Source organism: Paroedura picta, chromosome 6 (genome assembly GCF_049243985.1).
Source record: "Paroedura picta isolate Pp20150507F chromosome 6, Ppicta_v3.0, whole genome shotgun sequence".
In the NCBI taxonomy this organism is placed as follows: Eukaryota; Metazoa; Chordata; class Lepidosauria; order Squamata; family Gekkonidae; genus Paroedura; species Paroedura picta.
In genome coordinates, this window is record NC_135374.1 from 42136695 (window position 1) to 42163026 (window position 26332).

The 26332-nt window shown below is 43.3% G+C and overlaps 1 protein-coding gene across 1 annotated transcript; it reads left to right on the plus strand.

Moving 5' to 3' along the window:
• Window positions 1-26330, plus strand: GPA33 (glycoprotein A33). Its single transcript, XM_077342276.1, has 7 exons — window positions 1-289; window positions 5096-5247; window positions 11462-11681; window positions 17033-17197; window positions 22188-22301; window positions 23388-23511; window positions 25318-26330. Exons 1-7 carry the CDS (start codon window positions 247-249, stop codon window positions 25478-25480), a joined length of 981 nt encoding a protein of 326 aa, XP_077198391.1. The 5' UTR covers window positions 1-246; the 3' UTR covers window positions 25481-26330.
• Window positions 26331-26332: the final 2 nt, after the last annotated feature.

Here is a 26332-nt window from a genome sequence, read left to right on the forward strand (position 1 = left end):
AGAGAGAAGGCTACGGCAGGAGTGGTGACACAGCCTGTCACTCTGATCAGAAGGAGGTGGGTAGGAAAACCAAAGATAAAAGGACAAGGAAGCAGAGAAAACAGGTAGTGGAAGAAAGTGTAAAGAGAGAGTTCAGCTGTGACTGTGAATCAGGTTGTGCTTCCCTCAAACAGCGATTAAAATTTCAGTCATCTGGATATCTGGCAGCCCTTTAAAAAAACCCCTCGATGAAATTCAGGAGCCATCATGAGAGCGAATAAGGGGGCTGAATTGTTCATGCTCAGTGTGGGTAAGTACTCTTGTTCTCTTGCTAGTAGTACACCTGTCAGTAAAAGGTTGCTCTGTCATTAAGTTAGAGTCTTTGCGAATCTCTCTCTCTCTCTGGACAGAATCTCATGGACCCATAATTCAAGACATGCGCTGTTATTCCTTCATGATCCAGTTTCCAGGCATCTATAACTGAATCTATATTTCATTTTATCTCAAATAACAACATTTTATTTTACTTCATTTATAATCTGCTTTTCTCACTGGGAATCTTTGGCATTGCAAAGTGCTGAATACTATGTGGATGCAGGAGCATCTATTTAACAATACCTGAGACAACCTTAAATAGGCCATGCCATCTTGTGAATGTTTAATGTGCCTTTTACATGGTAATCTCAGCTACGGTTTGTTAGCACAGTGTACTACTGCAGTGCTCGACTGGTCATATGGAATAGGGTTTCCAAAGCCAACCTGGCAACCAGTGGGAGATGGGGGGAGGAGGAAGATAGACATGGTTGACAGCACCCATCAGAGATTTTGCTGTTGGAATGATCGAGTCTCCTGTCAAGGCCTTGGTTGACCTCTGGAATAAGGAAATGACCTGAACAACTGATATTACTCCTAGGGGCCCTCTCTCAGATATAAGAGTCTGGACACCTCCTTGGCTTATTGAGGGACCATGCTTCCAGCGGGTGCCAGGGCATCCTGAGCAGCAGTGGAGAAATACTTGGGACAAATCTGACAAACCGTGGGCTGTAGCTCATGTTAAAGCCTACTTTAGTAGTGATGGCAGTGAAGAAACAATATTTCATGGCCACCGCTGCATCTGCACAGTGTAGACCTGCACAATGTAGAGTCTTTCTAAGTGATCAGGGGGCACTGCTGGCAACCAGTGAAGTTCATCAAAATTGCCTCTATGTGTTCTCTGCAGCTAACATTTGGAGTCCATAAGGCTGCTGTGTTCTACAATAACTGTAGCTCCAGGGCTGGTCTAAATATTAAGTGCATATGGTAGTCCAAATGGCAGTAGTCCAAACAAGAGACAGAGAATACACCACAGTGGTGAAAACCCTCTGTTGCTACCAGTCCCAGGCCTGCTTCCACGTCATGACCCTGGTGTTCTTCGGAGGTCTCCCTTCCAGGGGCTAGCCAGAGCTGATCCTGCTAAACTACTGCTCAGGCTTGCCTGAGCTAACCACCTTGACTCAGTGAGAAAATAAAAACAAATACAATAAAAACAAAAACAAATGCATACAAATATCTGAGGAGGCATTGACAAGAGTGAGTATGTTTTTGGCTGTGTGATATATGGAACACCTCCCCTCATTTATCTTCCTCATATAAAATCTTTTAATTTTTGGCACTAGCACAGAATGTATAAGTTCTATTTTTTCATTCTTCTCTATTAGATATTTCATTCTTTGCTGCTACTTATTAGCTAATTTAGAAAATGTTTGTAAATGTAAGGTCCATTTCCATGAGCTTTTATGTTATTCTCTACTTTTTGAAATAATTTTAGACTTCTACGATTTTGCTGGCTAAGTTGTTATTAAATTGGTTTTTACAGTGTTGATATTCTTTAAGATGCTTCTGTACTTCTGTTATTATTGTTAGCATTTATTCTAGTTTATTGGCAAAACTGATTTCAATGTATAATTATTTACATTCCATGTAAACCACCCTGAGCCTCAGTGCAGGGCGGTATATAAATGTAAGAAATAAATAAATGATCTAGAATGGGATAAGAGTGCACAAATAAATAAAATTAATGCCTCTAGTTTGAGCAGGTGAAGAAAGCACTACATGTTGGCCACTAGGTATGTGTTAGATTAGGACAGAACCTTGGAGCAAAAGTCTGTGGCCTCAGCTCAGCAGGAGACCCTGTAATGGTTGAAATTTACACACACTGCCACACTAGGGACATGGATCGGTTGTCTCTGCCTCTAATTTTAAAATGTTTCTTAAAATCTCTTGGTGGTTCAAGCAGTGCGGCTGGCCAGGGCCAGGGCCTTTTTGGTCCTGGCCCTAACCTGGTGGAATGAGCTCCGGGAAGAGCTGAGGGCCCCTTCAGAGCTGGTACATTTCCACAGGGCCTGCAAGATGGAGCTCTTCCACCAGGCATTTGGTTGAGGCCAAAGTAGATAAGCTCTGCGGACTCCTCCTTGGCATAGCCAGTTCATCAAGCTTACCCCATATAAACATCCCCCCACCCCCAAGGCACAGTTAGGAGTCTCAATGAGCTGATATGAAAGGGAGGGTTGGAGTTTTAATTATTTCACTGCTGGGGATTGTAAAGGTGGGTTTTAATTGGGTTTTATTGTGGAGTTTTTTAAAACCATTGCTAAGTGAACATTGGCAGATGTGGCACTGAAGTTGGGTGTGAAGGCCAGCTGTTCACTCAAAGCTAAAAGTCTTGTGAACATGATGGGACAGCACAATCTGGTCCACACCAGGATTCATCAGGATTATGGTAGGAATGGCATCAAAACCATAACATAAACTGGGTTCCAGCCAAGGAACTAACCAATCAAAGGAACCTGATCACTCTGGTAGGGCCAATCGGATTGCTCTGCTTAGGGCCAATCAGAGGCAGCAGCTGGCTGCCTGAAAGGTATAAAAGTGCATGAGTTTGCCTGTTTTTTTCTCTGTTCAGTGGTTGTAGTCTGTTGCTGGAGTCGCTAAATAAAAAGAGCTGTTCTGAAGACTTGGAGTCTGCGATCACTGAACCCGCAGACTCAATAGGCGGGTCATTCCAAGTATCCTTAGAGAGGGAAAGGGGAGGTCAGCCTGCTTGGCTTTAGCTCTGCTAAATCCCTGGTTAAATGGGAGGAGGAAAGAAGACTCCTAGGTTACCTTGGTGACAGAACTAATACAGCTTTCTGATAGGCACTTGGTGTACAGGCAATAGATATTTTGAAGGGAGCTTTCCGCCTTCCTCTCGCTAAATTTCTGGATAAAAATTCTCCAATAAATGTTTGCACTTTTTCTAGAGAGGCTGGGCTGCATTCCCTCTCTCTCTTTCTAAAGGCTCGTTTTATGACCTGATTATGAACTCAAGCCTGGAGGAACCAGTTTCTCAGGCACAACAATTGAGCTACCTCAGATAATAATAAACTACACTCCCTGAAACAAAAGCCTTGTGGGCACTCTTGCTCACTTCCTGCTGCTCAGAAGCTGTCAGGAATATGAGCTGTGCTTCAACAAGCAAAGATTTTGTCCAGGTGTAATAACCATCCAGGAACTCTATTTTGATCTTCAGCAATGTGAGAGGACATGCCTAGGCACGTGTAAATTGGATGGCCGGTGGAAGCCGGCCACATAAAAAATAAAAATGAAATGCACGCTGCATGAGGTACTAGCTGGGAGTGGTACCAATAAAATCATAATGATCTGAGGACTTTGTCCTCATGAAGTTACTTCCTTCTAAAGTACTAAATGATTGTCATACCAACGAATCCTTTCTCATTTCTTATGGAAAACAGAAAAAGCAAACTGCATAACTGAAGAGAAAGGGAACTCTCACAAATGAAAAAAGACTAGATAATCCCCACCACTCTACAATTGTGCTATTCTTCCATTTCATGCCCAGTTCAACAGTTCAAAACAATCAGATCTCTGACATCCTTATCTACAGAAATGTATCAAATTTCTCAACAGAATATTAGCTGTGAGCCTTTTGCAAGCTATTTTGTGGAGAATATCTTGTTGCTCCGCCAGGACCTCTCCACCGGATTTGATGCAGAAAGGGAAATAGAGGCCCCTTGGCCATCTCAGAATCGAATTTTGGACCGCTTCCGTCCACTGTCCTTGGCTGGTCAAGGCCCTAGCAGCTGTCCGGCCAATCAACTGCCCTCTTGACCTGTATCCCTCGTGGCTAGTGAAAGCTAGCAGTGAGGAGATTCTGGCCCCTCTCTGGGATATTATCAACCTATCCCTGGACTCTGGGAGGGTTCTGTAGAGACTAGAAGAGGTGGTGATTAGGCAATACATCTCTCAGCCCTTGATGAGCCCGGCTAACACTGGTGCTTTCTTTCAGGAGCTTGGGCATGATACTAGATATCACCCTTTCAATGGAGGCCATGTTGCTCATCTGGTGTTTTTTCACCTGTGCTAGGAGCAGCAGTTCACTCCTTATCTCTCAGCACCGAACCTAGCCAGAGTGATCCATACAACGGTCACATCTCCATTAGGCTTCTGTAACTCACTCTATGCAGGACTTCCCATGAGAATGCTCCTGAAACTCCAACTGGTCCAAACTGCAGCAGTGCAGGTCTTCACAGGGACCCAGTGGAGGTCACACATGACACTGGTGCTTGCCAGCTGCACTGGCTTCAGACTGGAGACTGGATCAGGTTCAAGACTTTGGTACTAACCTTCAAAGCCCTAAGTGGTCTGGGACTGCCTTTTCCCTTACATTCCTCAAAGTGTTATGATAAGGAGACCAAAGTTTGCTTAGGATGTCCAGCCAAGCCTGGAAGAAAGAGATCAGGGCCTTGTTCTTGTTCCACAGGGCCTATAAGATAGAGCTGTTCCACCAGGCCTATGGTTGAGGAAGAACTGCTCAGGGAGTTCTGAACCCCCCAGGCCTTCCTGTTTGACCTGTATTTTGGGGATAATTAAATGTTTTTATGATGTTAAGGACTGTATATTATTGTGTGTCACCCATCCTGAGCTCCATAGGAAGGCCAGGATATAAAAACAGAGTTGTTGTTATTGTTATCATTGTCACTGTCTAGCTTGGCTCTCAGTGTATGCTCCTTTTCCATTCAGATGATAAAGGCCAAAAGTGATTTTGTCCTCTTCTCCCCCCCTCCTCCCCGCTCTCTAGTTGTGGCAGCTGTTGTGTCCCTTGAGGTGGATACTCCCCAGAAAAAAGTCGAAGTGGGAAGAGGAAAAACGGCCACCCTGCCCTGTACCTTCCAAACTGCCCAAACGCTTATTGACAGCGACTTCGGTGCCTGGACAAAACTCTCTTCAAAAGTGAGCAATCATATATGAATAATCTCTGCATGAATGTATGGGCAAACAGGATAAAATGAAGGAACCAGGCTGGCCTCTCTGATTTGAATTAGAAGTGTTTTATTTGGCTTTTGCTGCAAACTGCAAATTCTATTTTAGTCTCCAGTTTTACAGTGCTATCACGTAACTTTGGCCAATCACTTTCGCCCTATTATGTATTTATTATTTATCGTAGGGAATGTGTGTAATATAGCCAGGAGATTCTAAGATCATCTGGCTGCCAGGCAAGAGACATTCAGGTGTGGTTTGCCATTGCTTGTGGCTGTAAATGAGCATGTATATCTCCATACACATCAAAAGATACATCGGGCATGAATTAAGGTCATGATGGGATTGATTGATTGAGCTAAATTTCTGGGCTGTCTCTAGAAAATCTGTTTGTTTATAATATGAAATGGATCAAGCACAATAAAAGTGATTCAACTCAGCATTAAAAGCCCAGCCAGAGTACAAACAGCTTGAAATAAGGCTCATGAAGTATTTCCCTAGGCTGAAAGAAGACTATGAAAGTGATGTTAAAAGATCCAATTATTAAACTATTACATAAAATCCTGTCACCTAAGATAGAATAGGGTAGGTGCCAGGCAAGCATTGCAGCAAAGAGTATTCCACTGGTGAAGTACCACTGCTGAAAAAGCTCTGTCTCTAGTCATCACCTACCATACTTTTGAAGGTGGGAGCTTGTGAGGAAGAACTGAGCTTGAGGGAAGAAGGTTGTATCAGAAGTTCCTAGGTCAAAAGCCTCAAAGGTAAGAACCATTCAAGCACTTTGAATGGTGCTTGGAAAGGGATGGGCAGCCATTAGAGATCTCTCAGCACTACAATGATCCCAGCACCCTGCTCCTGACAGTAGTCTGTCACATTTTGGACAAAGTTTTTTTGGATCATTTTCAAAGGCATTCCCAACATACTATATTTTAAATCTAAGCTGAATGTGATCGGCACATAGATCACCATGACCAGAACACTCTTTTTGAGTAATGGCTGTAGCTGGCATGTCATCCATGGAGACCTGCACCTCTAACCATAAACCATAAACCAGACCCCCAGGTCTTCAATCTTGGTCCTTCAGGGGCATGCACCCTTCTTCTACGCTAGAGGCTGACACCTCAGTCCTTGAGAACTTTTCTAATTGCCCATCAGCATCTCAGTCTTGTCTACATGGACCTTCAGTGTACTGCCCCTCATCTATCCCATTATCTTCTCCAGGTGCCTATTCAGGACTTCCAGAGATCAACTTGACTCGGTTGTTAAGGATAGAGGCAGATGTCATTCATATAGTGGTGACAACTAACTCCAAATCCCCTGATGATCCCTTCTAGCATTCATGTTAAACAGCATGGAAGAAAAGATGGATCCCTGGGGATCCTGTAGCCCAGTGGTCCCCAACCTTTTTATCACCAGGGACCGGTCACCGCTTGACAATTTTACTGAGGCCCGGTGGGGGGGGGTAGTCTTTTGCCGAGGGACGTCGCTGCTGCCTGAGCCCCTGCTCCACTTGCTTTCCCACCGGCGCCCCCAACTTCCCGCCGCCTGCTGGGGGGGATGCGGCCAGCAGCAGCTGCGCAGTGCCACACCGAGGAGGAGCCCCAGCCATGGCGGTCACTAGAGAACACCAAAGTTGAGCCGACAGCTGAGTGGCAGGGCAGCCCCCAAGGCAGCAGCCAGGGAGGAGGACGAGGAGGAGCTGCGGCCCGGTACCAACTGATCCCCGGACTGGGACTGGTCTCCGGACTGGGGGTTGGGGACCACTGTTGTAGCCTACTCACCATGGGGATGAGTAGCACTCCTCCAACTCCACCTTCTGGAATCAGCAGATCAAATAATTACTGAAGCACAGTGCTCCACATTCCCAACCCAATAAATGTCTAGGAGGATGACAAGTCCAGGAGAATCAGCAAGGATGTACTCTTTCCTGTCGCTGTCCCATTAAAGTTCCTCAGTCATGGTAACTGATACTTCTGTCCTGAACCCTGACATGAAACGAGATTGAAATAGGCCTAGAGAACAGAGCAACTCCAAGATTAGAATCATAGAGTTGGAAGGGGCCATACAGGCCATCTAGTCCAATCCCATGCTCAACGCAGGATCAGCCCAAAGCATCCTAAAGCATCCAAGAAAAGTGTGTATCCAATTTTTTTCCTGATATCTAGCCTATATCGTTGTTCTTGTAGTTTAAACCCATTATTGCGTGTCCTTTCCTCTGCAGCCAATGGGAACAGCATCCTGCCCTCCTCCAAGTGACAACCTTTCAAATACTTAAAGAGGGCTATCATGTCCCCTCTCAACCTCCTTTTCTCCAGGCTGAACATTCCCAAGTCCCTCAACCTATCTTCATAGGGCTTGGTCCCTTGGCCCCAGATCATCTTCGTCGCTCTCCTCTGTACCCGTTCAATTTTATCTACGTCCTTGAAGTGAGGCCTCCAGAACTGCACACAGTACTCCAGGTGTGGTCTGACCAGTGCCTGGAACTGTATGGCCACTACCAACTCAAGCCCCTTAACCAAAATGGGGACAGAGATGCAAATTTGCCTGTGCATCAGCTGTGCAAATGGAAGTCCACTTTGCACTGCAAAATCTGTTTGTCTCATTTTATCCTCTTGTGAAAATATCTTAGTTTGTTTTCCTAGGTTATGGACTTTCACAATGTTTATGAGGATAAAAAAAATAAGGAACTTAATGCAGGGCATGTTTTTGAGAAGCAAAACATAATATTAAATGTATTAAAATAAGTGGCTGATGATTCTTCAGGTATTAGAAGTTAAAGCCTTCTGATTGTCTGGCCTTAAGCGTTGTCTTCTGTTTCACAATACTTGCTTTCAGGCTAGGACATCTTTGCACTGCCCAGTCATTCCTTTTCTGCATTCAGCTGCAAATGGAAATGAACCTGGGATTCCTCAAAATAACTCATTTTCCATGTGGCTTTATCTATGAATACTTAAATATTAAATACTGGAAGAGCTTAGGGCCCTGATGGAGCTAGTACAATTCCATAGGGCCTGTAAGATGAAGCTCTTCTGCCAGGCTTTTAGTTGAGGCCAGGCCACGAAGATTGGGTGTCTCCTTGCATAAGCCGATGTGCTGGGCATCTGGGCAAGAGCTCCCCCCCCCCCAGACGGTGGTGTCAAGTTATCAGATAGGGACAGGTGGAGGGGGAAGATGTAGATGGGATTTTATGCTGCCAGTATTGTATTTATATTTTTATCTTGGTTTTGTCTTACTGTAAACTGCCATGAGACGGCAGGGTCCGGAAGTGGCAGTCAATAAAACAAACATAAATAAATACATAAAATAAAAAACATTTGAGTCAGGAAGGCAACTTTTTTGACAAACCAGAGAAAAGCCACCAGACTTGTAGAGGAATCTAAAAATTTTAAAGAACAAATTAGGGGGGGTCAACTCCTCCGAATGATAAAAGGAGTGCTGTAGATTTAAGAAGCAGATGGCCTCAGTTACCATTGCCAGACAATCAAACATCGTAACCAGCCTTCAAAACCTTGGTTTCTGTCTCAAAAAGGCAGTGGTGGATCAGGAGCTTTTCCAGGGCTGTTTTGGCCTTTGGAGGAAGACTCAGCAGTAACTGCTGCACAACTTGCATAATGTCCTATCAAAAACTTGCATGACTTACTCAGGTCCTACCACCACAGCAGCCACCCCATCAAAACCAGTGTGGTTGTAGTGGTTAGAATTTCAGACTACAATTTGCAATGGAAGCTCACTGGGTGACTTTGGTCCAGTCATGCACTCTCAGCTTAACCACCTCATATGGTTTTTGTGAGGCTCAAAAAAGGGAGGAAGGATGACCCGGGAAACTACAGACCAGTGAGTCTGACCTCTGTTGTGGGGAAGATAATGGAGCAGATATTAAAGGGAGCGATCTGCAAACATCTGGAGGACAATTTGGTGATCCAAGGAAGTCAGCATGGATTTGTCTCCAACAGGTCCTGCCAGACCAACCTGGTTTTCTGTTTTGACCGAGTAACAGGTTTGCTGGATCGTGGAAATTCGGTTGATGTCGTTTACTTGGATTTTAGTAAAGCTTTTGATAAGGTTCCTGATGATGTTCTGATGGATAAATTGAAGGACTACAATCTGGATTTTCAGATAGTTAGGTGGATAGGGAATTGGTCAGAGAACCACACTCAAAGAGTTGTTGTCAATGGTATTTCATCAGACTGGAGGGAGGTGAGTAGCGGGGTACCTCAGGGCTCGGTCCGGTACTTTTTAACATATTTATTAATGATCTAGATGAAGGGGTGGAGGGACTACTCATCAAGTTTGCAGATGGGTAGGACTGGCAAATTGCAAATTGGGAGGACTGGCAAATATTCCAGAAGATAGAGACAGAGTTCAACGAGATCTGAACACGATGGAAAAATGGGCAAATGAGAACATGATGCCATTTAATAAAGATAAGTGTAAAGTTCTGCATCTGGGTCAGAAAAATGAAAAGCATGCCTACTGGATGTGGGATACGTTTCTAGGTAATACTGTGTGTGAACGAGACCTTGGGGTACTTGTGGATTGTAAGATGAACATGAGCAGGCAGTGTGATGCAGCGGTAAAAAAGGCAAATGCCATTTTGGGCTGTATCAACAGGGGCATCACATCAAAATCACAAGATGTCATAGTCCCATTGTATATGGCACTAGTCAGACCACACCTGGAGTACTGTGTGCAGTTCTGGAGGCCTCACTTCCAAGGACATAGATAAAATTGAAGAGTACAGAGGAGAGCGACAAGGATGTTCTGGGGCCAAGGGAACAAGCCCTATGAGGCTAGGTTGAGGTACTTGGGAATGTTCATCCTGGAGAAAAGGAGGTTGAGAGGGGACATGATAGCCCTCTTTAAGTATTTGAAAGGTTGTCATTTGGAGGAGGGCAGGATGCTGTTCCCATTGGCTGCAGAGGAAAGGACATGCAGTAATGGGTTTAAAGTACAAGTACAATGATATAGGCTAGATATCAGGGGAAAAAATTTCACCGTCACAGTAGTTCAGCAGTGGAATAGGCTGCCTAAGGAGGTGGTGAGCTCCCCCTCACTCGCAGTCTTCAAGCAAAGGTTGGATACACACTTTTCTTGGATGCTTTAGGATGCTTTGGGCTGATCCTGCGTTGAGCAGGGGGTTGGACTAGATGGCCTGTATGGCCCCTTCCAACTCTATGATTCTATGAAGATAGAGGACAGAATGATGCAAACTCCTTGGGGGGGGGGTCCAGGTGGGAGAAAAGGTAAAATATAAATTAAGTAAATAAACTATAAATAAAAGCAAAATTCCAACATCTCCTCACATTTTATTTGTTCTTTGAGTTTATAGAATACTAATTTTGTTGTTGTTCTCTTCATACCCACTATGATGTTCCTGAATTAAAAGAAGTTTTGGGGGGAGGGGAAAAGCAAAGCAATTCATTTTGAAAACACAGGTATTTTTTAAATGTATTTTTATTGTGATTTTATAATAGTATTTATTAAAGAATGCAGCAATGAGGCAGACAGGGTGGGGCAGATGGAACATTTTCTGTAAAGGAAGGCTCTTTAACTTTTAAAAGAAAAAAACAAAAATAGATCAGGGAAGGGTAGCAAACAGTTTTCAGTGGAAAGGTAAAAAAAAAATTGTCAATCAGTAATTGTAAGATTATGTTTAAAAAAGACACAGAATAAATGCTGGTGACCGGCACCATCCCTCAGGATACAAATCAGTTGAGATAGGCGTGCCTGCACCTAAAGGTATCCATTTCGAGGACCTGTAAAATCAACACACTTTGTCTATTCTGCTTAAAATTTATGAGGTCTTTAGATCCGAGGAAGAACTATGTTGTGCAAATCTAGTGCCATTATCTTTAAAAATAACTGCCTTGGATCCTTGAATTGAAAATAATGGTCTGGGACATCTGGAACTACTTCAAATACAGATTTGGAAACCCAAACTGGTAAAGTCCTACCTGAAAAATTAGAAATCACAGTAAAGGATCTCCCCAACTCCAAAATTAATGACTTTTTTCTCCGTGCCCACCCCAATACATAATTATCATCCAATAATGACAAGCCAAAGATTTTTGCAACAAAAATGAAGACATTTTTGGGTGGCATTTGGTAAAGCTACTTGAATGGAAGAAGAGTTAACTCTGATGAAGTATGCAGGACTTTCAAATTGACTCCCTTATTCCTTCTCCAGGAAGAATTTGTCAACTGGTACTTTGATGGTGGGAAAGAACCACCATATATAGGAGAAGCTTACAAGAATCGTGTGAGCCTCACAGGCAATCCAAGTAGCAAGGATCTCACCATCACCCTCAGTGATGTGACCATGGAGGACAATGGAACCTATGAATGTTCAGTTCGCATGCGTCATGATCCCCCCGTGAAAAGTGCACAGATGGATCTTGTGGTCCTTGGTAAGGCATCACCAGCTCTTCAACTTCTTTAATTTCACAGGAACAGAAAGCAGTGATTGTAATGAAGAAGTACTCCACTCCAGAAAAGTACACTGACTCTGTCCTTCTGCAACGAGGCAGCTGTGCCCATCATTCTAGATCTGGGGTGACCAAACTGTGGCTCTCCAGATGTCCATGGACTAAAATTACCATGAGCCCCTGGAGAGCCACAGTTTGGCCACCCCTGTTCCAAAGGAATAAGTAAATTTGTACTGTAGGTGATTTCGGAGGGAGGGTAGTCTTCAATAGGGGGGACAGAGCAATGACAACAGCCTGATCATTTACCCAATTTAAGAATGTGAAATGATTAGAATATAGACATACACAAAATAAAGAAACATTATAGACATTGTGGGAAAGGACATATACTGTAATGGCAGAGCCAGTTGTGATAGCATTATAAAGGCAGAAATCACTGTTGGGCTGTATTGATGTTTATTCAGTGGTCATCTGTGCAATCCTATAAGGGTGCCACATGTGTGCAAGCCACAGAGGTTCGCAGTGTGTGACGGCACTGCACTCTCACCTCAAGCCATCTTCTCAGCACATGGCCAGGGGAGGAGAAGCACTCATCTCTCAGTTCTTAAAAGCTGCTATGGGAAACCCGGAAACTCAGAGCCAGAGATCTCACCGTGAGGACAGATGTGATAGCACACGTGATAGCTTGATGAACAGTAGTTACACGTAAGCGCACCCATGCTGTCAACATCATGGTCACTGTGCAGTCTCACATGTAGGGATGCCAGCATCTAAGAGGGACCTGAGGATTCCCCAGAATTACAGCCCATTTGCAGACTACAGAGACTAGTTCTCCTGAAGGACATAAATGCTTTGGAGGGTAGAAAATATGGCATTGTCCTCCTCAGGCTTTACCCCCAGATCTCCAGAGGTTTCCCAAGCTGGAGGTGGCAACCTTATTCCCCACCCCCCACTGGAGGCTGGGGAAGACGACCTGGCAACCCTACTCCCAAGGAAGAATAATGAACTACTTTAACACACTTGAATGGTAGGTGTGCAGCTCTCAATTGGACAGACACTATAACAGCACTTTTCTGACCTCTGCTTCCTTTGCAGCATAGCTGTTCATGGCATAATGACTGACAAAGTCAAGAAAGAGGACCACAACACTGCTTTTCAGGAGAGACCTTGTGTCCCTTCTTTGTACCACCCTAAGCAATAAAAAGATGTGGATTCTTCCTAAGTCTTTCATTCTATTCGACTAAAAGAGAAGTGCTCATAGCAGAGTGTTCAACTTTGTCCTTTGCACCAGAAAAAAAAAAGACTGCACTGTGGTGGAAGGTGGAGAATACCTTAGAGACAAACTGAATCATTTAAAAGGGTGGGTCACACTTAAAGACTTGCAGTCTGTTAATTTTGCAGGCTGGTGTTATATATGAAGACTAGGGGGTTAAAAGGTAGAAGTAACAAGTAACCATCAACTCAACGGATTGGTCAAAAGCTTAGAAAAACAAGGGAGAGATTCTACTTAGAAGTTTGAGTAAATGTCCACCAGGTTTATGTAATCTTTCATAAAATCTTGGATTCTTATTGGACAAAACCAATTAACATCACTATAGCAACCAAGTGGACCTTTAGTGAGATGCAGAACAAACCCTCATGAGCTCAATGAAGATTCAATGCTAATCCCAGAAAACAGATTTTATATTTCAGGCCTTTCAACAAGGTCAAGACGACAAACTTGTTACACTTAAGTCTATAAGATTTCTAAGTAGATGGTGTTTTTTCTAATGCTATCAGAAACCTCTTTGACTGGATCTTTAAAAACCTTGAAGTAATTCTGAATATGCCATGTAGTGCGGTGCAGGCTGGCAATAAACTGTGGTGATAAACTGTGCCCCGTGAGAATCAGAGTTGGAAGGGACCTCATGGGTCATCTAGTCCAACGCCCTGCACTATGAAGAGAAGAGGAAGCTATCATGGAGAAACATGTAAAACTCGCCCACCATATGAACCTAAGATTAATTTAGCTAACTAACTTTGCCCAGGTCCAAAAGGAGCTATCAAGGTGGCATGGATAACCTCCTCCCCCATCTTGCAAGGGACCCTTGCTATGAGAGAGAAAACCTCACATGGCAAAAACTGTGGAGAAACAAAGATCCAACCACTCACTCAGGACCCCGTGTTGGACTGTTGCTGACGGCATGTGGGAACCTGGAATATAGATGGCCTGGGCCTGGACCATGCAATGATCAGTGATTCAAAAATTGGAACTGCTTCTTGACAAAGGAATGACAAGGCCAGGCCTCCCTGTTTGTTTACATAAAATATGGCTGCCATATCTTTCACTGCTACTTCAGATTTTCCAAGTTAAGCATGGAAGGCTAATAGTGTATAACATACTGCTTTGTAATGCCACCACTGGCTAGGAGATGGTTGCAATGGCCTTCTCCACCCTTTGAGAGAAGCATAGTAGTAGCTGGTGTTATGTCTAGGTGAGAGATCCTGAAGAGGGGACCCTCCCATCAAGCTTGTTTCTGTCATCCACCAAGCTAGAGACTGATTTGTCAATCCAAGGTTACTTGGTTTCTTGCTTTGGCTATGGCAGAAAGGGTTGAAAACTCTGAGACTTCAAGAGTGTGACAACATAGTGGAGGCCATGAGAACCAACAGCCTCAGTATTCAGAGGACTAGTCAGAAATTACAAAGTAGGAAATTCTTTATTAGCAAGCAAATAGCCTGTATCCTTTCTAAAAGATGAAAAACCCTGGCATTGATACAATCGTGCATTTTGCAACCCTGTTTTCTTAGATAGGCAACTAAACCAATATGACCTTTGCAGAGATGCTGGGCACAACTGCCAGGTCGAAGGGCAGGACCTTGTTATTGCAGAAATGATGTATCACACTGTAATAAAAAGAACTCAGAACCTCTGTTCCAGCTTTTGTTTTTTAGGCAATTCAATTAAATGCAATCATGTGTGCCTCAAGGACCCATTATGCACGGGGGTTTTAGCGCGCATTCGGGGTGGAATGGCGGCGACTAAAATCACGGATAACGCACGGAGCCGGCTGCAACCGGCTGCAGCTTCGGTGCATGCCGCCGAAAAAGCCGCGTCAGTGAAACGCGGAAGAAAGCGCAGCTTCCGGGTGAGCGGGGCGCAACCAGAAGCGGCGCCCGGATCGGCGCGTGCATAATCGGTTACTCTGGGTTTTGCCGCCGTCACGCCCCGCCCCGTGTATAACCGGTATGCGTCGCGTCTTCCCCCTCCGCGTTTTCCATGTGACCCGAAATCGCCGTTTCGGCGGCCGTGCATAATGGGCCAAGGAGTAGCAATATTACATGCAGAACAATAAGTGTTAATATGTTAATCTGCTATTTACAGCTTGGAGACCACTGATTGAAGAGTCTCTCTCTAGGACACCCTTTCTCTACTTTTTTTACCATAGAGAAACCCCAAACACAGTCTTCAAGATTCGGGAAACCTCAGAAGTCGCCCCTCATCTTCTCACTCCCTCCAGGCCCCGCATTGGCCATTTTTGGAAGGGGGCCAACATGACCATATATCACCTGACAAATTTTTAAAATGTATTAAAACCAGGGTTTCACAAAACCTGGTTGAGAAAGATTGCTCTAGGATTTCAAACTAGGAATTTTTCCCTGTGGGAACAGTTGATAATGTCCCATTATCACTTTGTATTTCACACCTTAAAGGGCTAAAGAGGAATAGACTTTGCAACTAACTGTGTTCTACTTTAGTGAGGCATGAACTGAGGCAGTCATGGACTCTTGGTGATGTCCGGAAGACCTTTCATGAAGTAACCACATCCATGTATTCTGTATGGAAAACACGAGAGGTTGGATCAGATGCCGGAGGTGCAGAATACTTCACCCCACTTTCTAGAGATTACACTGACAGCACTAGTGACATGTAGCTGAGTTGAAGAAACCACAGGAAGTGCAGGACTAGCCATAGTAACAAAGTAGATGGCCAGAGAATTCCCAGTAGTATTCTGTTCTCTTTACTCATGGAGGATATTCAGAAGGAAATCCCCTTCATGGCTGTTCATATCTACGACAGAGATATGATGTACCACAGCTGCAGAAATCTCAACAACCTTTTCTTCTGAGCTTAAGATGACTGAGCAACATTTGGAACAGAGATGACTTTTCTTAAGATCTCTAGGAGAGGGCAGTGAGAATCAGGACCATGATCCCAAGAAACATGGAGGACTGGTACCTGCTTTCACCCTGGAACTCTTTACAATGTCCTTCTCCTATTTTCTTTGTGCATTGCCTTTTTTGGCGGGGAATGGGGTGCTGTCTTATTTGATGGTGTTTTAGAGTGGGGACTGGAACTGAGACTGGAACCAAAAGAGGTGTTGGCACTGATCTCATGGCTGATGGAACAGAGGCTAAACTGGCTTGCCTTTTGGGTGTGGCTCTATATGCTGAAGGGCTCAAAGGTCTCCCCCACAAGGCTGCATTGACCTGCAATGAGGCAGGTTCCAGGGTGAAGGCAGCAGTCAAAGGATATCAACATGCCATTAGGGCAGAGTGGCAATTAAGGCCAGCTGAAAGAGCCCTGTGGGGCTCATGGCCTCACCTAAGAGGAGCAGGTATGAGCTAGAGGCTCAGGGAAGGAAGGATCACCAGGGTAAGGGACTCACCCATCCAGCCTGTCCTCACCATGGTGAGGGAGGTGCCTAGCCCACCTCGCCTCATCCTGTCAGGACACCAAGCTCAGCTGGGCACCTCCTGCTCAGGGCTGGCCAGACAGGAGCTGCCTCCCTCCTTGAGGGGAGGGGGTGGCTCTTTTCCAAGACCATTTCCTCCCTCCTCCCCACTGTATATCATGCTCTTCCCTGAAACATAGTAACTGCAAATAGTCATCATACCGAGAGACTTCAATGCCACAACTGATGCAGTTTTCTGTGCCATTTCAGAATGATAATGCTCTGAACTCTTCTTATTGCAAGGGAGACTGAGCAAACAACAGCAGGTACAAGAAAACAATATATATTTTTGTCTTTGTCTTTTCAGACACACAATCACATTTCAGATTTCAGATAAATCTGACCTGCAGAGAGAACTGAGGGATGTGTGCTTCCTCCTCTCCCTCGTTCTTGAGCCCAAAGGGTTTGGAGAGAGGCATCAAGAGGGAGGGGAGTGCCCTCACATGTTATAATGGGCTACAGAATTTTTCATATCCAGTCTGAGCATGCACAGTAGCCATGAGGGAATGTACAGTGAACATGATGGTAAAACAACATTGGGAGTACTGTAATACTAAAATTTCCATTTTTACATTGCTGAAACAACTTAGATGTTGTTTTTTTCCCCACCTGATCTAGTGTCTCCATCCATACCAGAGTGCAAAATTATAGGGACTACAACATATGGACACAACATTAACCTGACCTGCAATTCTCAGGAAGGATCCCCAAAACCTCAGTATTCTTGGCAAAGGTTTGATGTACAAAACAAAAAAAAGGAACTCACAGGAACAGTAGTATCAGGTATGAAAAATTTAATTTCCTGGCAATACTTTGTGGCATACATTTTCTTTTCAGATTTGAAATCCATTTTGAAGCTTGCTTGTTACAATAGGAATGTATAAGTACCACGATTTAGATATATAGCCCTGTCATCTTCGGCAAAGAAAACATGGGACAGCCTTGGTGTTTTTGTTTTTTTGCAAATGTTCATGTAGCCCAAAGAGTAAGCATATACATACCTCTTACAGACCCTCTATCTTGCTTATTAAAGGCAGAGGACTTTAATAATTATAAGTCCTCTGTCTTTTAAAGTACAGCAACAAAAGCTTTATGAGTTTGGAAAGGGTAGAATTGTGTTTTGTATTGGCAGTGATGTAGTGGGCACTATGCAAAAAGTGCACAATTACATACCAGTTACTAGTCCTGTACCATTGCCCTTTTATTTCTCGCAAAATGAAGGCAGCACAAACCAGCTGCTTGCCAGAACATCATAACATACTTTTAAAAAGCATGTTTTCAACTATTACTGTTCTGGGAAAAGTACTGAACTCTTTACAGTAGTATGTTCTCTTTCTCCACTGCCCCCGTGGCTTCTTTCATTCAAACATTTGTGTCTCTCTAAATGTTGCCAGGATCACAAGCTTTGATTTCAGATTAATAAATCTTGGGAATAGCAAGGAAGAAGTGGCACTCCAGATGCTCTTCAGTCGGAAGGTCTATTTCCATTGAAAGGAGGTCCATAATTGTACCCTGTGTTCTTTTAAAATTAATACTACCCAATAATAAAATTCAGCATAATCATCAGGTTCCTTTCTCTTGACCATTAAAATAACTTCAGTTTATGCTTTCATCCACTTCAGAATCCTAAATTAACCAAGCCAATGGGAATATAGGTGACTACTTACATATGTCACATGTCATCACCTGGTGAACTGGTTGCCTGTTGCTTCCCAGATTTCAGGGATGCATGTTCAGGATCTCCTTCCCGTATATCATACTGATATGACATTCTTTTGACTGTGGTTCTGATGGGTAATGGAGATGTCTGTGGCATTCAAGTCTACATAAACCAACTAGGGTCAATGGGAAGGAATGGTACACCAATCTGTACTGGAAGAGATAGCCCAGATGAAAGTGAAGACACTGGCCTCTGCTAATGCTATCACTATCTAGCCATTAGGCCACCACCACAATGAAATCCTGCTGTCCCTCCCCACCCACACAAGCACATTTGTGTGCTGTGCTGATGTGACTGCAGAAGTTAAAAGCATGTGCCTGATCCTTACAGGCTTGCCCAATTTATGACACTGTTCTTTGGTTATTCAGAAAAAGAACACAGAATACAGAAAAAAACCCTATATATTAAATTAACATAACTATGATACAGTTTGTAAACACCCCCCCCCCCCCCAATATTGTTAATTATATGTTTTGCTGGTTTCCTAGCTGACTCCCACAACAATGCCCTGAAATTTTGGGGTTGCTTTTATTCTTGTTAAATTGTTCATGTATATTTTTTTCCTGTGGTTCTTGGCAGAGGTGAACTGCATGTCCTCAAACATCAATCCAATGCACTGGGAGGGAAATACAAGGAGGACTATCTCTTCTCTGCTCCTCCCAATCAAAAGAATTGTGATATGTCCTAAAATGTACTTTCAACACACTTTTCTTTTGACTGTAAAGAGAAGTCCCAAGAACTGTTCTAAACAACTACAAAGAAACATGTGCTTGCTGTGCACAGGTTGACCTACAGGTGGAAGCACTGCACCAGAAATAGGCCTAACATCACCAATACCACTCAGGATGGATAGTATTCCTCTCCATTCATCAGAAATAAGCAATTTATTCCAGTCCCTATTTTTTTCTTCCGGCAATGCCTAAGAAAGTTAGAAAAAACTCACCTCTATAAAGGGGTTCAAGACAGTCTACATGCTACTAAACTTGGCTGTGAAATTTTGTACATGGCCCACTCCCTTTATCCCAGTGGAGAATTCCTAGTTTTTGCTGTCCCTATCAGTTTGTATGCACACATACACACGTGTGCTAGGGTTGCCAACAGGCTTGGAGAAAACTGTCCTTTTAATATTTATTTCATTTACTTCTAGCCCACCTTTCTCACTGAGACTCTAAAGTAGATTACAATGTAAACAAAAAATGTAAACATGCAATAGAAGTACAATGCAACAGGACTAGGAATGCAAAATGTAAGCAACAATGAGAACAGCAAACTGCCCAAGGCAAAAGTATTATGAGCAGGTCGGAATGTGGGAGAAGGTTTAAGGCAGTGCTAATGATACCACAATAATGGGTATCCTGGCAACCAATCAGCATTTTCTGGCAACTGCTCTGAAGTTATATGGAAACCAGGGCAGAGTCTGCATTTACTTTGTTTATTCCATTGTCAATCCTGTTGAATCCAGATCGCTTTGAACTCAGATCTTCCTCTCCTCCCCCCCTCCCCATTGAAACAGGAAAGTGTTCTGCATGTGGTTAGGGTAGTTCAGAAGGGGGGGGGAGCCAAGCCTCTTTCTTTCTTTTCTTGAAGGGGGGGGGGAAGCCAAGCAGGGAGCCTCCTTCTTTTCTTGGAGGGGGGTGGGTGGGAGAGGATCGAAAAAGGCAGAGAAGGGAGAAAAATCCAGGACCAACAGAAGTTGAGAGAAATTAGGGTCTTCTCCTTTAAGGCAAGTTTGTCACATGACCACCTGTGGCCAATCACGGGTCCTCTACCACGTAGGAGAGCCCAGATTCAAAACAGCCTTTAAATATTGAGGCTTCAAAGCACTCTAAGATATCGCACAATAAAGATAGGGTCACTCTGGATCAATCCTTGCTGCAGAACGAAATTTTAAATCACCCCAAATCCAAACGGAAATCGCATTCTGTGTAGAGGGCAGGGACTGAATCGATCTGGGGTTGGAATAAAAGCTCTGTGCAATTTTCACCCAGGTGCCCACAAGAAGTAGTAACTTTATGAGCACCTATCCTCCATGAGAGGGGGAAACTAGTAATTTTGTTCCCTTCTCCTGATGGGGTGACTCCTTTTCCAATTCCTAGGAAATGGAGACAGCTCCATTTTCACATTAGCTCCATTGACTATGCAAAGGACCCTCCCTTCCTTTGTCAGTTGTGTTGACCTTCCGGAATATCCTTGCAAAATCTGCCCAATACATCCTTGGTTCATTTTTTTGGCTAAGGTACTGGTTGCTGCCATGAGGGGCAATTCATGTTGTGTATTTATAGGTAGAAAAATTCTTCATTTTTAGACTCTTTTGATTTTCAAGATGTCATATCTGTGAAAGAACCTAGCAATTTTGATAACTTTTTGGATCAGCACGGCATGAGCCGTTAGACACACACACGCAGATACACAACATCCATTCACCCCTCTATGTGTTCAAACTGTCCCAATATTATGGGAATCCAGGCTCAGCACTGTAAAATGTTTGAACAGTAATTTCCAACCAACTTGGGGAAACACTATTATGCATATACCTGATGCTTTCAAAGCTTTCTGGCTAGATGCCATCATGTTGTCCAAGCTGCCAACCCAAAGAACTGACTTGCGCATATAGCAGAATATACGGTGATAAAACAGAATGTCCTATGTCATGCTGCAGGTTGGGGAATCAGTTCTGAGTGCTCATCTATGTTAAAGGGCAGGTGAGAACCCCTGCTAGGTTTCTATTTGTAGGGAGGATTTCTTTTTTTAAATGTGAAGGGGTGTTCAAGACAGGAATGCATCATTCACAGCCAGACATTTATTTATCTATCCAATTTCTATAATGCTTCTCTCCACACCCATTCCACTACCTCAAAATCTACTACCTCGTTTTCCTACGTGAATCAGGCCTACATCCGAGAAGGATTTGTGCTTGGGAAAATAGTAATCTCTTATGCCTTCCATTGTAACTTCTCATAAACATCTATAGTTGTATTGCTGCTCATTTAATTGCTCATAGAATTGTGCTTCTAAAGCATCTTTCCCCCATTAAGCAGGTTACCATTAGCAGCTTTTTGAAATTGTTATATTTGATTTATAGACCACCCCCCTTTGCAAACAGGCCTTCGATGTTCTTGGACCAAGTTATTTAAAGCAGGGTTAGTCAACCTGTGTTCCTCCAGATGTCCATGGACTACAATTCCCATGAGCCCCTGCCAGCAAAGGGTTCATGAGAATTGTAGTCCATGGACATCTGAAGGAACACAGGTTGACTACCCCTGATGTAAAGGATGGCTTGCTTCCATATGAGTCTGTCTGTCAATTACGATATTCTACTTCTCTACTTTCTGAGAGCATGTTGGTAGTGCTTAGCCTTTTGTACCTCTACAACTCTGGAGCTTTCCTGCAGTTATGGCTGCACCAAACAAAAACACATTTTTACTGAGGCTTTTCTTGATTATTCTACTGATTTTTTTCCTCAACATTTTTCATTTTGACTTGGTTGTGATCAGTTAATGTTATCCTCCCCCCCAACACCGTTCTTTGCCAGTTTTAATGTTGATTTTAATGTCAAACATTTAATTATTGCTGATATTATGATATTATGTTTGGTAATATACAATGCAGTTGCTTTGTATAACTGAAATTATTATTTCATTATTATTTTTAATGATCGACTGAAAGCCACCTTAGTAGCTAATATGATGAAAGAGAGAGTGACAGAGTGTATAAAAATGCAACAAGAAATCCGCTCATAAACGAAACAACAGCACTGGAACGGTTCTATTAAATCACAGATTGTGATTAGGGCTATTTTTGCTCTCATAATTATGAATTACATTTAGACTGACCAATGCCAATAATTGCTGAAGAATGCAGCAACTACATCACAACATTGAGTCCTTGTACAACTTTTTGTTTGTTAAACATAATTCCCATATAGGACATAAAGTTATCACCTACGCTACGGTTTGTGCTCTTGTGATTGTCAATGGATTTACAATTGTGACAAACATGAGCACCACACTTGTACCTGCTATCTGTTGATTATCTTTTATGGTTTCTTAACAGGGGGACTGTTGACCCTGAAGAACATTTCTGCAGACACCTCTGGCTTCTACATCTGCTATTCCACCAACTCTGTTGGAAGCGAAATGTGTAACATGACTGTTTCCATTTCACCTCGTAAGAGACTGAGCAGTTAAATGCTTTGCAGGGTGAAGAAAAAGACAGGACAAAAACGTCTACCAAATTTATCACTTTAAGAACTGTTTTATCTAGTTGGAAGGTTCTAGTTGATGGCCAAAACAGATGTATGTACTGATTATCAGCCTGTGAAAAGTCAATTACTTGCATCTTTAAACAGCCCCGCGGCGCAGCGCGCCGCGGACTGAATAAAAGAGTAAGGGCTGTTTGGGAGGAGTTAGGGCGGGCCCTGTCCGGGATAAAAACTCGGAGGGGCCAATCAGGAGCCGCGAAGAGGCTCCTGATTGGCCCCTCCGAGTGTCCATCCCGGCCAAGCAGCCAATGGAGAGCCGCGCAAAGAGCGGCTCCCCATTGGCTGCTTCGCCCGGCCAGGGAATCACCACATAGACTGGACTGCCAGCCGGGAGAAGGCTCCAGAGGGCAGGGTGGGGTGGCTGTAGCCGGCCTTTTCTCACTCCCGGGGGCGAGAGAACGCCGTTTGGGGCTTCGGGGAGGGTGGAGGGGCAGGAGCTGGCCTTCTCTCACCCCCGGGAGCGGCCTCGCCGCGGTGAGGCCGCTCCCGGGGAGCGGGAGAATGGGAGGGAGTTTTAAAAGGATACAGCCTAATTTCAATATATGAAACTGAGTGGGCACTGAAGGATTAAATACCCTCTTTCCCTTTCCCACATGGCACTAGTCTGAATTGTAACTGCACATGACTACAATTTACATTTTACAGACTAATGGAGATCAGTAACCTTTGCTGTATCTGTTTCAGCCCACAGCCCCAGACTGACACGTAGCTCTCAACCAATACTACTACTTTGGAGCTTACCAAAAGTGCATGGCTCGCTGAAGAAACGACATGGTCCTATCCCCTAGATGTTTCCCTAGTCTGACTGACCCCTGGTTTAAAACCAGTTCTATCATGTCACTAGTTGCCACACTCCCCCCACACGTACCCCCAAAATACAGGGGAACAGAAGTGGGAGAGGCAGCTTGCTATTCTAGTGTCTTCCCAAATGGGAAATTGGTTTGTGCTTACACAAGTGAATGGCTGCTAATCGTTTTTTCCTCTCTCTGCAGCATCCATGAACATTGGTCTCTATGCTGGAGTTATTGGTGGTATTGTTGCTGCAATAATTGTCATTGGCATTATAGCATATTGTTGCTGCTGTAGGAAACAGAAGGATAAGGACTATGAGATGACGTGAGTGTCTTTCACTTGGAGATGTGGGTGGGAAAGAAAGCTTATTCAAGATGGATAATATGCTCAAGGCATACATTTCCCTTCCTGTGCTGCAATGAAAAGACTGGTCGAAGTCTTCCTCTAGGCTACTTAAAAATCACTGAAGTAACTGGGGCTTTACCAACCTATTTGCACAACAAGTAATGCAGCTTTCCCCTCAGTTGAAATGTGCCCAGTATTTACCTTACTATCCCAATACTTGGGTGGTAAGGCCAGATGTGCTCACATAATGTGCCAATCCCCCTCCCTTCATTGTTCCATCAACATAGAAGGTACTTCCAACATATCCTTAAGCATCTAGATTTGAGAATCTAGCAACACTTTGGAGTAGTTCATTCTGTAGATGAGTCCAAATGGCATGCTTTTAAGAATAGCATATTCCATGCAGAAGTTACTACTGTGAAGTAAGGCTACAAGAAACAGACTACAAAAAAGAGTTAATGATAAAAAAGCTAGGGTACTCACTCTTGACAGGCTTTACATGCAAGAGCTCCCGAGTTAAAACTCTGACATCTCTAATTACAAAGACTGGGTTGACACTAAGATATGTGAAAGATATGAGATTCTGGAGAGATGCTGTGTGACAGAGTAGATAAGCCAATGGCATAAACTAACTGTAAGGCTGTGCCATAAGTTCAGTCATCCCAGGTCTTGACTTTGCATAATATGGGGTTCTGGAAAATAAAAAAAGTATGGGCCAGTATTTCCTTTACACAGTGTTCCAGAGTAATCTCTCTCTCTCTCTCTCTCTCTCTCTCTGAATCATACTGACATATGGATTGCTTCCCTAGTCAGGTGAATAAAAGCTAGCTCATACATTACAGCACGGGTGCAAACATGAAAAGCATTTAATATATGGTTTTGCATATATGCAATGATTACAAGTGCTAACATGCAACTGTGTTGGAATGATGCACACATACAAAGAGTTGGTCCAGCCAACTTTGACTCCTACTTTCCTCATCTCTCTGGGTGGCCAGAGATTTTATTGAAACATCCAAATTACCACAGCGCATGCATATAATCATACAATGCTGCCTTCTTGTGCAGCTGAAGGTTGATACATTGTTAGCCATTAATGTTCAAAGGTTTGATTCTCACTGTAACCACATCATGTTAGCCACAATTCCCTATTGTCTAATGTTGGAAAGTTAAACATCATGAGGTGATCATGTAAGATTCTCATGTGCTGCACTTGGACAAAGACCAGGAGGGTGTGTTCAGATCAAATGTGAAAATAACTTTGGGAGCCTTGAACTTTGTTGATTTGTTTGTGTGATATTTTTCCTCATGAACCCATAAATAATTCTCACATTTTAAAAAAATTAAGATTTTTTTGGGTTGAAGATTTTCAAAGAAACCATATCAAACAATTTTTGGCTTTGCTACTTTTTAAATCATGGATATGATTGGTTTGTTCAGTATTTTATGCCCAATTATACCTGTTAAGACAGATCAAAATGGCTAAGAATCAAACTCTTAGACAAGAGCAAAACCAATTCTGCACTGGATCTAGATGAAAATTTCTGCAAGCAGAAAGACTGCCACCCACAGAGTACAGCTTTTTCATCTCCCACTCTTGCTGCAGTCCAAAATGCAGTCCAAAAGCACTACTAAAATACTCAATGCCCCATTGTCATCTTTCAGGACAGTTTGCAAGGGCTCTAAAATTATGATTCATTTAAGTTTCAGTTATTTTATGCTAAGTCATTATCCATCAGTATTTAAAAAGCCATAATAAACTGAAATTCTATATCAAATATCCAGAGAGACGGAAAATGGATACCAACCCCCACCAAATGAACCTGTACGAATCCGAGGTCCGGCTGATGAAGAAGTACAGGAGGAGGAAGACGAGCAGGAGGAAGTAGACAGGTGGAAGAGCAAGCCGCTAATGCCACCTACACCCAAGCCAGAAGTGGTGGCTTAGATACTAGCATTTCCTGATGTTACAGCAAAGGAAAGAATCTTCTGGGGGTTCTGGAATACACAAGATAAGAAAGAAGAGCTGCTTAAACCTAAGTGGGAAAAGAGAGGGAAATCCTTCTGTAAATGTTACACTGTCACACATTCCCCATACAAATTTTCGTAGTCCCTATCTGTGAATTGTTGAGAAAAGGCAAATATCACCCAGCTACTATGTTAAGCAAAGATTGAAGCCTCCCTCTAATCTAATATGACTCCTTCAACAAGCAGCTCTTCTGTTGGAGGGGAAGCCACTTAAGCTAGAGGACAGCTTCAAATTTGGCTGACCAGGGTGACTGGATACAACGCAATGAAATTCACGCAAGTTAAGCGATTACCACTTTCATAGTGGGAAAAGGAAACAGAGTTTCACCATCGGTATGTTTGAAATAATAAGTAGGATCTTTCAGATGGTCACTTTAGAAATCACCAGTAGTATAATTCTTGCTAATTTGTTGGGTAGGATTCGAAGATGTTCACTTGTGAAAATGCTTGTGTCGCAGGAACACCTCATTTCCCTAGCACTGAACCTGCAATGCTGTTCTGCTGTTAATACGTTCCATCCCCCGGCACAGCATCTAATGTTATTGCTGGGCAGAATGTGATCATGACAGCCAAAAGCACTTATTGGACAGTACATGAAGTATTCCTAAGTTTGCTTTCATCATTTCTTACCAGTTTAGAAATGACTCTTCACTGTCCCAAAATGCTACCTCAGAATTTGAGCACTTGTTTAAAAAAAGAAAAAGCTTCAAAAACAGGAACCATTATTTCTCCCCAAACCATTAAATCAGTAATCTTCAGTTTTTTTAAAACA

Excerpts from the sequence above, each read along its gene's own strand:
- GPA33 (XM_077342276.1), top strand. The coding sequence starts at position 247 with ATGAGAGCGAATAAGGGGGCTGAATTGTTCATGCTCAGTGTGG. Across the intron at positions 11,682-17,032 it reads GATGGATCTTGTGGTCCTTG|TGTCTCCATCCATACCAGAG; the intron begins GTAAGGCATCAC and ends CACCTGATCTAG. Across the intron at positions 17,198-22,187 it reads CACAGGAACAGTAGTATCAG|GGGGACTGTTGACCCTGAAG; the intron begins GTATGAAAAATT and ends GTTTCTTAACAG.